Source organism: Neovison vison, chromosome 9 (genome assembly GCF_020171115.1).
Source record: "Neovison vison isolate M4711 chromosome 9, ASM_NN_V1, whole genome shotgun sequence".
Classification (NCBI taxonomy): Eukaryota; Metazoa; Chordata; class Mammalia; order Carnivora; family Mustelidae; genus Neogale; species Neogale vison.
In genome coordinates, this window is record NC_058099.1 from 21,641,824 (window position 1) to 21,656,244 (window position 14,421).

The following is a 14,421-nucleotide window of genomic DNA, read 5'->3' on the forward strand; positions in this document are numbered from 1 at the left end:
TTTGTGTTCTAAACACCTGTTTTCTTCTTTCAGTCTCACCTTAAAGAAATTCAGAGTGCATTTGTTTCCGTTTTGTCGGAAAATGATGGTAAGTTATTGATAAATATTTGATTCCCAAATTTAATTAAGCTTGTGTTTTTAATTAAAAAAATCTAGATTGATGAACATAAAGGAAAGAACACAGGAAAGTCTAGTCTTTTTGGTTGATATGATTAATTAGATCATGTTCCTTAGTTTTGCATTTAAAAATGGAGCTGACTGAGGGTCGCTGGAGGGGAGGGGCATGGAGATGGGGTAACTGGGTGATGGACATTAGGGAGGGCATGTGATGTAATGAGCACTGGGTGTTATATAAGACTGATGAATCACTGAACTCTGCCTCTGAAACTAAGAATACACTAGATGTTAATTAATTGTATTTAAATTAAAAAAGATCGAAAATGAAAAAAAATGGCGTGAAGGCCTTCTTTAATGTTAATATTTATAAATAATAGCTTCTTTCTGTTTCTTGTTCCTTTCCTCTTTGTGATGTAAACCAGGAGAGAGCAAATGTGTTAGACAGTTAAATAGTAGCTTTGTTTTATAAATTGTCTTAAACATACAGTCTTATATTGACTTTTTATTTAAAAAAAATTGGAGGTGGGTATATCAAAATCTGTGAGACTCTAGTACATTTCACACGTGTGATTTGTAGTTCATAGAGCATTAAGGCCCAGCAGGGTTGACTTGATTTGTGAGGTGGATCTTTTGTGAATGTAGTTCTTATTTATAGGTATCTTTGGTGCCATGTCCACTGTGAGGTGACTTAATACATTTTAATAAAATAGGCAGATTGATTCTGTTTTCATGTCTTTACTTGGATATCATTTTGGATTTCTACTACAATTTTAAAAAAGAAATACGACAATGGCCAGAAGACACATTTTTCTTAAAATGATACTATTTTGTCTGACTTTTGTGCAGAACTTAGCCAAGATGTTGCTTCAAAGGGCCTTGGGTTGGTGTATGAACTGGGCAATGAGCAAGACCAGCAGGAATTGGTTTCTACCCTCGTGGAGACGCTTATGACTGGCAAAAGGTACAGTAAACTTGTACATTTCAGATTTAAACACATACAACAAGGTTTGTAAATACTGAGACTATGTAGTGGAAGAAGGAAAATTCAGCATTTGATGTACCTGTTTATTACGTCTGTAGATTCAAGTCAGTGATTGTTATGTGGTGGGTAGCACTTTAATTATTCAGTGTATACTGTTTAGACAGTGTGGTGCAGTGAAGTAAACCAAACTACTGTTCAGAAACAGGCCAGTAGGTCAAGCTTTGAAAGTTGAATGATCTCAGGACAATCAAGGCTTTGGATTATAATAAAACCATACATGCTGTTGGCTAATTTAGTCAGGAAAATGGAGATGTGGAGGGGAAGCTTGCATGTCTTTCAGAGTCTGACTTGTGAAGAGGATGAGAGGGGCAGTCATTCTTGTAATTGGTTACTGCTTTATGTTGCCTTCCTTGCAGGAAGGATAGTTTTTAATGGATGACCACATTTAGTTCAGTTTAAATTGATGTAGAATGTCTTTACATCTCTTTTGTTCATCTGAATTCTCAGGCTGACTGGAAAGGACTTAGTTGACTTTTACATCTTGCGCTATGGCATACTTGCTGTGGAGTTTGATTTTGTCAGTCTATAAGAGAAATAAATCAATTAGTTGAATGCTGGTATGAAAAATTTGAGGCTGATACAAAGTCTTAACTGTTGTTTTGCTTTAGAGCTAAACATGAAGTTTCTGGGGAGACCGTGGTATTTCAAGGGGGAAGCCTTGGCAAAACACCCGATGGGTAAGTGCCAAACCCACTGATCAGTCATCAACAACACCTTCAGTCTGTGAACAGGCACTCACGACACTGATTTCCACCCTCCTAGGAAATATGTGTTAGTTGAAGAAGAACATTTCTGTGGAGAAAGCACAGTGTCTCAGATTGGGGTTTTTGGGAAACAGACTCTGAGGTAGAGTTTTGTCTGCTCGAAGCTGCCTGAAGAATGCCCCAGGCTCATCACCTGGGGGATTGAGGAGGCAGGAGAGGCCTGATGGCCTGAGGAGGAGCTAACCTGCTGCCAGCACTTAAGCAGATACTGACCCCTGGAACTGGGCTGGGCTGGCCCTTTAGAGTTGTCCTGCTTTGAGGGTCCAGGCCTTTATGTCCCCTCATTAGGCTTTACATTCCCTGAGTGACTAGCCATTGGTGGTAAGCTGTTCTAGGGGAGGACCGGACGTTGGACTGGGGGCTGTTCCACTAGCTCCCAGCCAGCTGAGTCATGAGGGGCCGCCTGGCAGCACAGCTCGGCATCAGCTGCACCTTGGTTTTTAGGGGGCAGCTCTGCTGGATATTGTGGGGTCCATCAGTTTAGCACTTCAAATTAATTCCTAGAGCCTTACCTCCTTTATCTTATCATTATTCCATTGTGGCTACACTGATGGTTTTCCTCTAAACACCCTCAGGTCAGACTGTGCCGCTGGCTGGGCTTTGCTGTGGTGTCACATAGAGCCCTGCTTCGGTGTTGTCTGCAATGCCAGAGAGCAGCTGTTTGTTCTTTCCTTGACTTTCTCCCATAGCTCACTATTTCCACATCGAAAATTATTTTTGTTCCATTTACTCTCCCTATAGACTTTTTCTGAGTTTTTAAAAAGTGCTTTCTTTTCACAGAATAACTAATACAAATGATCTGGTATTTGAGTAAATATTATTTGTTCAGAGGAAAGTTAATAGGACTCAGAAGGCGTTCTCAAGATTGTGTGCTATAGTCCTACAGCTTGTATGGACCCACAACAGACTCTGAATAGCCAGAGCCATCTTGAAAAAGAAAATGAAGCCCAGAGGCATCACAATTCTAGACTTGAAGCTGTATTACAAAACTATAGTAATCAAAACAGGATGGTATTGGCACAAAAATAGACACATATATTAACAGAACAGAAGAGAATATCCAGAAACCTGTTATTTTATGGTCAATTAATCTTTGACAAAGCAGGAAAGAATATCCAATAGGAAAACGACAGTCTCTTCAACAAATGGTGTTGGGAAAACTGAACAACAACATGCAAAAGAATGAAAGTGGACCACTTTCTTATCCCTTCCACAGAAATAAAGTCAAAAAGGATTAAAGATCTAATGTGAGACCTGAAACCATAAAAATTCTGAAAGGGAATACAGGGAGTATCCTCTTTGACATCGGCCAAAGCAACTTCTTTCTAGATATGTCTCCTGAGGGAAGGGAAACAAAAGCAACAATAAACTCTGAGGACTACATCAAAATAAAAAGCTTTTGCATGGTAAAGGAAACAGTCAACAAAACTAAAAGGCACCCTATGGAATGGAAGAAGATATTTGCAAATGACTTATCTGATAAAGGGTTGGTACCTAACATATATAAAGAACAGATACAACTCAACACCCAAAAAAACAACCTAATTTAAAATGGGCAGAAGTCATAAACAGATATTTCTCCAGGGAAGGCATACAGATGGCCCCCACACACATGAAAAGATGCTCAATATCACTTATTAGGGAAATGTAAATCAAAACTACAATGAGATGTCATCTCACACCTGTCAGAATGACTAAACTCAACAGCACAAGAAACAACAGGTGCTGGCAAGGATGTGGAGAAAAACGAACCCTCTTATACTATTGGTGGGAATGCCAACTGGTGCAGTCACTGGGGAAAACAGTATGGAGGTTCCTCATAAAGTCAAATATGGAACTACCTATGATCCAGCCACCATACTACTGGGTATTTATCCAAAGAGTACAAAAATACTAATTCAGAGGACTACATGTGCCCTTATGTTTATAGCAGCATTATCTACAATAGCCAAGATATGGAAGTGGCCTAGGTGTTCCCTGGGGTAGATGAATGGATAAAGAAGATCTGATGTGTGTACACACACACACACACACACACACAATTTTTCAGACATTAAAAAGAAGTCGTGCCGTTTCCAACAACATGGATGAGGCTAGGATTATAATGCTAAGGGAAATAAGTCAGAGAAAGAGAAATTCTGTATGATGTCATTCACATGTGGAATTTAAGAAACAAAATAAGATTATATGGGAAAAAAGAGAGGGAAAACCAAGATGGAGACTCTTAACTATAGAGAACAAACTGATGGGCACCAGTGGGGACCTGAGGGGATGGGTGAGCTAGGTGATGGGGATCAGGGCGGGCACATGTGCTGCCCCAGTGATGTGTAGAAGTGGAGTCACTGTAGTGTACACCTGAAACTAATACAACACTGTGTCACCTAAGTGGAATTAAAATAAGAACTTAAAAATGATTGGGGTGCTGTAGCTTTGAGAAGACTTAGGGATGATACAAGTTGTGTTTAAGGGACTCTCTTGATTCTGAGAGAGATTAGTGCAGAAGGTAACAGGGAATTACTGAGCTGCCTCCTGGTGGTGTGGGGGTGTTGAGGGGGGTGCTAGGGCAGGGTGAGGGCTCCACCTTGGTGGGAGTCCCAGGGGCCTTCAGGTCACTTGCCTTGCCTTGTCAGTAATTGAACTAGGTGACTTCTTATATTCCTGTCAACGCATTCTCTTCCTCGGTGGTGATGAGATTGAGAACACAATTTAAAAATGTCTCCCTAATATTGGTATTGGTGACATAACTTTTACTAGGCTGGAGACAGAGAGATACATTGGGTATTTTCTGTTTGTTTGTTTCCAAGCCAGGGCCTCTCTACTTACAAGGAGCTTTGTTCTCTGGCAAGTGATCTCAGTCAGCCAGATCTGGTATATAAATTTATGAATTTAGCCAACCATCATGCAATGTGGAACTCGAGGAAGGTAAGTTGCTGTCACTGGACGGTTTTTATTTTTCACTTCCAAACCAAACCTGCTCCGTTGGCTGACCGTGGTGATTAATATGCAGTAGGTTTTGTAAAAGCCTGGGATTAGAGAAAACCAGACCATCACATGGCCACTGTTACGGCTAAAGCTGGGACACTCAGGGACAAGTCTGGGGGGAGAATTTTATGATCTTCATGGATTTACTGTGTTAACATTTTGCCAAAGTAGTTGTATCTGAGTCACTTCAGCAGCATCTTATTTTTTTAGGGTGCTGCTTTTGGTTTTAACGTGATTGCCACCAGAGCTGGAGAGCAGCTGGCTCCTTTTCTGCCTCAGCTAGTTCCTCGCCTATACCGTTACCAGTTTGACCCCAACTTGGGCATCCGACAGGCCATGACGAGTATTTGGAATGCACTGGTCACAGACAAATCAACGGCAAGTATCTGGAAACCGCTGGCCAAGATTACGCATGGGATTTAAACCCAGTGCTCATCTTTCTTTGTGCTTTATATGCTTACTTGTTTAAACAAAGAAGCTTTCTTTGATTCCTTGCTTTTTCCTTTCTTTCAAGATGTCAGAGATGCTCCTGGCAACATTTATTAAAATCTCAAAAATGGAGATAAACTAAATGTCCGTGGGGTGGCTGGCTGAGGAAGTGGCAGGATATTCACACGAATGGAATACTGTGTCAGTGGGTGCTGTCCATAGAGTGGAAAACAGGTCACAGTTCGGCCTTCAAGAAGTTCACTTTGTTGAGGAGCTAGACAAGGAAACAGGCGATTACCATGTATGGTTTCCTCTCTTGGTTTTCTCTTATCTGGCTGCTTGTCATACTTGATTCCACTTGTAGAGGATAAGGTTTCTCAAGGGTTGCCTCTGAGTACCTTTTACTCTCCCAACTTTATCTTTTGAGGTCAGCAGTTCCTGTGAATATAAATGGCATTTTTTTTTTTTTAAGATTTTATTTATTTATCTGGCAGAGAGATAGAAAGTACAAGGAGGCAGAGTGGCAGGCAGACGGAGAGGGAGAAGCAGGTTCACAGACTCCCCACTGAGCAGGGAGCCTGTTGCGGGGCTCGAGATCACAGGACCCTGGGATCATGACCTGAGCTGAAGGCAGCTGCTTAACCGATGGCCTCCCAGGCGCCCCTGTAAATGGCATTTTAATCGTGATGGTTCCCAGCCGCAGACTGTCGGCCCGGACGTGACTTGGCATTCCTGACCTGCACGTCCAGCTGCCTGCTTCTTCTCTCCATCTGGTTGTTGTTTCATGATACCTTTGACTTGACATGTCTAGAACGGGACTTTCCCTGCTCTTCTCAACATTCATCCATTTACCCATGCCAGGAAACTTTGATACCTTCTTGAATTTTGTCTGTTGTGCCCCTACTTTCAGTTATTTCCAGTAGCAAATTCTGTTGATTCTGCTGCCAAAGTATCCCTTGAACCCACGCTCTTCTTTCCTGGTGAACATGGTGTCATCTTTCTCTTTTCTTTGTCTGCCTTCATTTAATTGGCAGTAAAAGTGATTAAAAAAAAAAAAAAAAGGATTGTGCCATTTTGGGTTAAAATTCTTTAGTGACTTCAGAGTTGACTTTAAGTAAACTCCATGATCCATACCTTATCTTTGCAGTCCCTGCTCGTGTGATGTGCCTCTTCCTCTTCTTCAGTTTGGTGTCAGGTTGAGTGCACTCCTAGTCAGGGTGATGGGCACTTGAGGGTTCAGCTTTGAAGGCCCCAGGAGAGTATTTGGTACTGTTGGGTCAGTCAGGATCTACTAGGCCACTTAAATGTACAGATCTGAGTCTGGTGCACAGGCTGAGGCTCTTGAGATAGGTGGATCCTCTCCTTATGAGTGAAAGGACATAGAAGAGATTGGTTTTTGTCAGTGGATAGATGAGGTAGTGTGGAAGTGTGGATGAGACCACTGTGGAGAGTGTGTAGAAAACTGGACATGGGAAGATGGCAGTCTGTTAAATCTTAGGTGAATCATTTACTTCTCTGTCTTGCTTTTCTTACAGATAAGTGAGGATAACAAAACTTTCCTACCTGTATGAGTAAAAAGTGGAAAATCTTTAAGTTTTTTTTTTCTTTTTTTTTAAAGATTTTATTTATTTATATTTTCAGAGAGAGTGTGTGCACATAGGTAGGGGGAGGGGCAGAGGAGAGGCGGGGGCAGAGGGAGAAGCAGACTCCCTCCTGAGTGTGGAGCCCATGGTGACTAGATCCCAGGATCCTGAGACCATTGACCACAGCCAAAGTCAGACACTTAACCCACTGAGCCATCCAGGTGCCCCAAGCCTTGAGTTTCGAGGTCCTTCGGATCAGTATAAAAACTGAGCCTACCTCAGGTAATTGTTATTACCAGATTTGTTAAGTGTATATCCAAACAAAACAGGCTTAAAAGATTCAACTCACCTTTTGTTCTGAGCAGTCATAATACTTCTTTATGTGCCAGACACTACATGTTGCCAGGGATATGAAGACAAGTCAGACACTCTCCTTGTCCTTGGGGTCTCGGTGTGATGGAGCAGTGTAGTTGTATACCGTCTGATACGACATGCTTAGGAAGGTGCTGTGGGAACAGAGGGGAGCAGGCCTGTCTTCTCCGTGAGGCAACTCCTTATTTAAATCTTGAAGGACAAGTTGGAATTAGCCAGGTGAGCAAGAGAGGGTGGGGGATTGCAGGGAGAGGTAGTATGTATCAAGGAATAAAGGTGCGATAGTACATGATACCTTTGGAGCTAGATCAGAGGGCTTTGTGTCCATGCCTGGGTGGTTGGATTTTATTCTTGTGTCCCTGAGGAAGATAGGAGAATCAAGTTCTGGCAGCTGTCAGCAAGCAGAGTGGGGAGAGACTTGTGGGCTGAGACACCCGGAGACACTTGGGCATTACCTACAGAGACATGGTTAGTATGGTTGAGAGATTAACATTCTGACTGTTGATGAATTTCAACAGTTTAAATATTGAAATTCAGTTTAAATATGAATTCAACATTTTAAATATTGTCCTTTTTCTTTCACTAGGTGGATAAATATCTGAAGGAAATTCTTCAAGATTTGGTGAAGAACCTTACCAGCAATATGTGGCGAGTTCGAGAATCCAGGTATCATTTTTGGAAATAAAAGACTAGTCAAATATAACTGATTTTTCCCCCCTCAAATTTCCAAGCTTTATACTGTATGCAAAATGAATAAATTAGTGCTACTGAAAAGCGTATTTTTGGTTGGGTTAGAGAGTTCGCTCTACTTAACTATTTAAAACTGTTAAAAAAGAAAAACCCAACTCTAGTCAGTGGTTTTCTAAATTGGCTTAGTTTATATAAGCATGGCATTAAAGAAGATCACTTGTTAAATTGGTAGACATTCAGATATATACTGTCATAAATTTGTAGGGTGTCATTTACTTATATATTTATATAATTTATTCAGTGCCCATTATATACCCCACATGTGCTATGTGGGGTATACTGGTAAATAAAAAATAATGTATCCTCTCAAAGAGGCTGTATTATAGTTGTGAGATGCAGACATCTGATGAAAGTCTGTGCCACATGCATCTGGGGTGTTTGAGGCACCAAGGAGAGAATAGGTGTTGCTGTCTAGGAGTGGAGGGTAAGAACTGGAAATACAGGCAGAATCCATATTCCTGTTTAGTATGAATGTTTCATTGTAAGGATGGAGCTTTCGTGATCATAAACTTGAAAACTGTATTGTTTATTTTCAGCTGTTTAGCTCTGAATGATTTATTGAGAGGAAGACCTCTAGATGACATCATTGATAAACTTCCAGAAATTTGGGAAACTCTTTTTCGGGTACAAGATGATATCAAGGTATTACAGAAATAAGTCTGCATTTATTCATAGAATAACTTTGATTAGTAACTATAATTGTTAAAATACGTACATTGGATATTTCAAAATTCATTCTCCAGACAATTTTAAGAGACTATAGTTTCCTCCCAAAGTTTGAGTCTTGATGTGTCTGTGATGTTCCAAGGTTGGGTATCCTTAGATCTTAATTAAATTGCCCTTTTTTTTTTTTTTAAAGGTGGCTATACCTTTCTTTCAATAGAGATTTCATGATGTTATTGATTAGGACAGATAATGGTTTGGAAATAATCCACACACCCTCTATTTGATCAGTTTTATAAATTGGATCAGTTATTCCCATATAACATGACCAATTCCTTTAAATTTTTCCTGGGCAATCTAAATTTTAGATATTTTGATATCTCACCATTAGAATTAAGCACTTAACTTTCCTTTTCCTTTTGCTTTATTCATTAGAGATTTTTAGAAGTCTTTTAGAATACTTACATAGATGTTTATATGTTTGCATTATAATACATTTAGTTTCTAAACTGTCATACTTTTTTAAAAAGAGATTTACTTACTTTTTGAGATGGAGATAGGGAGAGAGAGAGATGGGTGTGGGGGAGGGACACAGTTAGAGAGAGAGAGAGTCCCAAGTAGACCCTGTGCTGAGCTCAGAGCCCCTATGTGGGGCTCAGTCTCCCAACCCTGCGATCCTGACCGGAGTCGAAACCAAGAGTTGGACACTTAACTGTGCCACCCAGGTGCCCCTAAACTGTTACACTTTATAGCCATATTTTTGAGAGGTGAGAATAGGTCATACATAAAAAAAATATGTGGCCATTATAATATGTTCCTTGATGGGGAGGGAGCCTAATGAAGCACTATTTTCTAGCTGGTATTGAAAGTAGGATTTTTCACTAATCTATATAGAGACATAGGCCGTTAAATACACATTGTGGGGTGGATGGGAATGAAACTAATGCGTGTCATGCCATACTTTTCCCCATTTTTAGGAATCCGTACGGAAAGCTGCAGAACTAGCTTTGAAAACTCTGAGCAAGGTGAAAACTCTTATCTTACTTTGGGAGTGAAGTGTGACCAGGGTCACAATGACTTATTTTTTGTCATATAAGTTGACATTGAATTGCAGTGACATGAAGTAATCCGCTTCATGCTATAGTTCAGTGTTCGCCCAGTGAAGGACAAGCTAGGTGCCTTTATACTAGGATACTAGGGTTTTTAGCATAGAATATGTCTGGTTTCTTTATATGGTCAGCTTCTGTGGGCCTTTACATAAGGTATGACTTGCACTTGATGCTGAAGAACACATTATTCATTTAGATCCAGCCCACAGCTACCTCTTCTCTTGTTACTGCTATGGTTTTGTGTTCAGCTGCCTTGCATGTTTATGAGGCTGGCAAGCTTTTTGAAACTAGTTTCTTACTTGAACTTGATTTTATGGTATTTCTGGGATGTCTACGTTCTAGCTGTCTGGGCCTACCATGGATTACATCCTTAGAAAGCAGTAAAAACCGAGTTTGAATCCAGGTGTTTCTTATTCCCAATTTGTGTTCTGGCCACCGTGTTATGCTGCCACCCAAAGTTCTTGATGATGATAATACCTTAAGCCTTCTGCGAAGTGCTTTCTTATAAATGTTCGCACTTCTTTTTCAACTATTTCCCATCTCACAAATGACAAGACCAAAGCTTAGAGAGTGGAAGGCATTGCCCAACTCCTTGTTAGGTGTTGTTTCTCCCGGAAGTGTCATGGAAAGTTGATTCACTTATTCTTTTCTATGGCTATGGGAAATAGAAAGTATTTTGTTAGATGAGTGCTTTATTGGGTAAAAGGTCAGTTTCACTAATTTCCGTGCTCTGTTATATGTAAGGTTTGTGTGAAAATGTGTGACCCCGCCAAAGGAGCAGCTGGCCAGAGAACCATTGCTGTCCTTCTGCCTTGCCTTCTGGACAAAGGAATGATGAGTCCTGTGACAGAAGTCCGAGCCCTCAGGTGTGCACTTTATCTGCTGATCAAGTGAATGGATTTACTTAGTTTCAGCCATTCAACAGAAATAGCATTTCTCTGAGTGTTAGATTCTTCAAAGTATGGAGAAAATGAGCTGAGGAGAATATATTGAGGTGACCCAAGAGCATTTGTGAAAAGTTCTGAGGCAGAACATTTTCTCAGAAACAAACATTCTCATGGGAACCTTGCTTTGGACCAACATGCTGCTGTTCTGCTTTGACCTGTGGAAGGTGTGTTATTGTGTTGTCATCGGCATCTTCCCTCAGCAAGCACGTCTTTCTGTTATGCCCCAGGTCCTTGGGAAGTTGCTTATTGGTTATACCATTTAGTAATGTTTCATAGATAACTAGGTTTAAAATAAACTACCAGTTGCAACAATGAAATACTAAAAAAATACACTCACATGGTTAGACATGTTATGGCTGTTTGATAAATTTCAACAGTGAAAGATTCTGGTCTTTTTTTTTCTTTTAAACTAGCGCCTTGGAGCGCCTGGGTGGCTCAGTGGGCTAAAGCCTCTGCCTTTGGCTTGGGTCATGATCCCAGGGTCCTGGGATCAAGCCCCGCATCGGGCTCTCTGCTCAGCGGGGATCCTGCTTCCCTTCCTCTCTCTGCCTGCTTCTCTGCTTACTTGTGATCTCTCTCTCTGTCAAATAAATAAAATAAAATCTTTAAAAAAAAAACAAACTAGAGCCTTATTTAGGAATTTTTTTTTGAAAGATTTTATTTATTTATTTTTAGAGAGTGAGTAAGAGAGAGCATGAGAGGGTAGAAGGTCAGAGGGAGAAGCAGAGTGCCTGCGGAGCTGGGAGCCGAATGTGGGATTCGATCCCGGAACTCCAGGATCATGAACTGAGCTGTAGGCAGTCACTTAACTGACTGAGCCACCCAGGCGCCCCTTATTTAGGAATTTTATCTGTCATTTTATTTCACTCTTAAAATTAGATCAAATTAATAATACCAGCAGTATTTCATACTGATTGTAACTATTTCTTACTGCTACTAATAAAAATAGTGATAAGGGAAGTTTTTTTTAAAAAAATTAATTATTTTAGAGAGAGCAACTGTGTGTGTGAGCAGGGGAAGGGCAGGGGCAGAGGGAGAGAGAGAATCCTGAAGCAGACTCCTAGCTCAGTGTGGAGTCCGACACAGGGCTGGCCCCTAGGACCCTGAGATCATGACCTGAGCCAAAACCAAGAGCTAGTTGTTCAACTGACTGAGCCACCCAGGCTCCCCAAAGTTTTTTTTTTTCTTCTCCAAAGAATTCACATAATAAAGTTAAGATATTACTGTTTCATTGACCTCCTTAAAATAATCTAGGGTAGTGATCAATAGTGGCTCCTAAATCCACTGGTCAAATGTTGTTGAAAACTTTAAATGGATGGTCAGGAGAACCAAACTTGAATTCACTGGCCACTCAAAGAGCACAGGAAAAGACAAGCAGACATTATATGCATCTTAATATGATGGAATAGGACATGTACACCTCTACCTGCAAAAGATTCATGGTTGAAAAAAAAAAAATTGAACCTGAACCTGATTTAGCCTGAAGATCTGTACAAGGGACAGAGGAACATTTTAAATGACGTCATTGAAATACAGTTAGTAAGGACAAATAAGTTACAAGGAAAAAGAGGAGGGACTGCAATATATGAGTGGACTCTGGATCTGATTCCAACAAACCAACTTAGTTGTTTGTTTGTTTTTGCATTTTATGTATTTTCCGAATGAGAGAGGTTGGGGGTTTGGGGAGGGTAGTAGGGAGAGAGAGAGAGAATCTTAAGCAGACTTTAAGGCCCGCATGGAGCTCAATGCAGGGCTCAATCTCACAGCCCTGAGATCATGATCTGAGCCAAAATCTCGAGTTGAACGGTTGTTTCACTGACTGAGCTGCCCAGGTGCCCCCCAACAAACCAACTCTTAAAGATATTTGTGAAACAGAGAAATTTGGATATCAAATTATATGAAAAAAATTACTAATATTTTCTAGGTTTGAAAATGGTATTTTTTTTTAAAGATTTTATTTATTTATTTGACAGAGAGAGATTACAAGTAGGCAGAGAGGCAGGCAGAGAGAGAGAGGAGGAAGCAGGCTCCCTGCTGAGCAGAGAGCCCGATGCGGGACTCGATCCCAGGACCCCAAGATCATGACCTGAGCCGAAGGCAGCAGCTTAACCCACTGAGCCACCCAGGCGCCCCTGAAAATGGTATTTTGAGTATAGTAAAGAATTCTTGCCTCTTAGTGACGCATAGTAAAATTTAGTTAGGGGGATACTTCAAAATAATATGATATGGAGCAGGGAAGTATGCTTGTGTGTGTGGAGGAGGTATAAATGACACAAAATTGGTATGAAGTTGCAGATGCCTGAACCGGGTAGAGAATATGTAGAATTTCATTTATGATTCTCTCTTCTTTCACATATGCTTGAAAATTGCTATAATATAAAATAAAAGAGTAAAACAGTGCTAAGAGCAGACACTGGAACTATGTTAATGTGTTCTTGAATACAAGAAACTACAGGATGTCCTCATGACTAGATTTGTAGAGCTTCTGATTTTTGTCAAAATGACTTAGGAATTGTATTCTGTGCGTCTGTAGCATTAACACCCTTGTGAAGATTAGCAAAAGTGCGGGAGCCATGTTGAAACCACATGCACCAAAACTCATCCCAGCTCTGTTGGAATCCTTAAGTGTACTGGAACCCCAAGTTCTCAATTATTTGAGCCTCCGGGCTACAGACCAAGAAAAGGTGAGTTGATAGCACAGTCATATTGGTGAGTCTCAAGGAGGAAAAGCCCTGCTAAGGTACTGAGTTCCATCTGAACAATTTTTTCAGCGACGTTGGACATCTGCCATGATTTGAGTGATACTTCCACCACTCTTGAAATAGCTCGACACCTGTGACTACATGCAGTGTGTGTTTGGGAGGTGGAAGGGAGCATGAGGAGGGCTCACATACCGTTTTGAGAATTGGATGAAAACTAACACTTACATTCAAAAAATGCATTTCCATTTATTTAACACAGTTTTTTGTACATGTTTATGTTTTTAGGGGTTGGTTTTCTACCTTTGGAGTCCTTCTGTGGACCTCTCTTGTCCTACAAGTAAAGAGGATTTGCATCTGGACTTTGGCATGGTCCAGAATTATTCTGCTTTTCAGAGATACTGTAGTTGCCTTGACGGATCAAAGTTTTTTGTTTTTTGTTTTTTTTAAAATATTTTATTTATTTATTTGACAGAAATCACAAGTAGGCAGAGAGGCAGGCAGAGAGGGAGAGAGAAAGAAGCAGGCTCGCCGCTGAGCAGAGAGCCCAATGTGGGGCTCGATCCCAGGACCCTGAGATCATGACCCGAGCTGAAGGCAGAGGCTTTAGCCCACAGAGCCACCCAGGTGCCCCTGATCAAAGTTTTTTTAAAAAAATTGTAGATGAAACATTTACTGTGGAAAAAGTAATGCAGAAGGGGAGAAAGTAATCCCTGCGGAGCCCCCTATCCCCTGCAAGGTACCCACTATCATTAGTCTCCTGGGTCTGTTTTGAAATTCCTTTGCACAAACCCAGAATCCTTCTGGGTACAAACCCAAACAAACACACTAATTTAAAATTGACTGTGAATGTTGTTCTGCACTTGCTTCTGTTACTGACTATATCATATCTGTACATAGAGCTCTTCCATTCTTTTTAGTGCATGCGTAGTATTCTACAGTGAGGTGATGTCACATTTTGGTC

General features: G+C 40.7%; 1 protein-coding gene across 5 annotated transcripts in view; it reads left to right on the forward strand.

The window, feature by feature from the left end:
* The window catches only part of ECPAS (Ecm29 proteasome adaptor and scaffold), a 96,998-nt gene that overhangs the window by 68,532 nt on the left and 14,045 nt on the right, over positions 1 to 14,421 (forward strand). For all 5 annotated transcript variants that reach the window (XM_044265145.1, XM_044265148.1, XM_044265144.1 and 2 more), the window contains 10 exons: positions 34 to 88; positions 964 to 1,078; positions 1,768 to 1,836; positions 4,728 to 4,845; positions 5,116 to 5,283; positions 7,876 to 7,955; positions 8,576 to 8,681; positions 9,680 to 9,727; positions 10,556 to 10,677; positions 13,292 to 13,442. In XM_044265145.1, the coding sequence (XP_044121080.1) occupies positions 34 to 88; positions 964 to 1,078; positions 1,768 to 1,836; positions 4,728 to 4,845; positions 5,116 to 5,283; positions 7,876 to 7,955; positions 8,576 to 8,681; positions 9,680 to 9,727; positions 10,556 to 10,677; positions 13,292 to 13,442 (1,032 nt within the window). The remainder of the gene's footprint in view (positions 1 to 33; positions 89 to 963; positions 1,079 to 1,767; positions 1,837 to 4,727; positions 4,846 to 5,115; positions 5,284 to 7,875; positions 7,956 to 8,575; positions 8,682 to 9,679; positions 9,728 to 10,555; positions 10,678 to 13,291; positions 13,443 to 14,421) is intronic.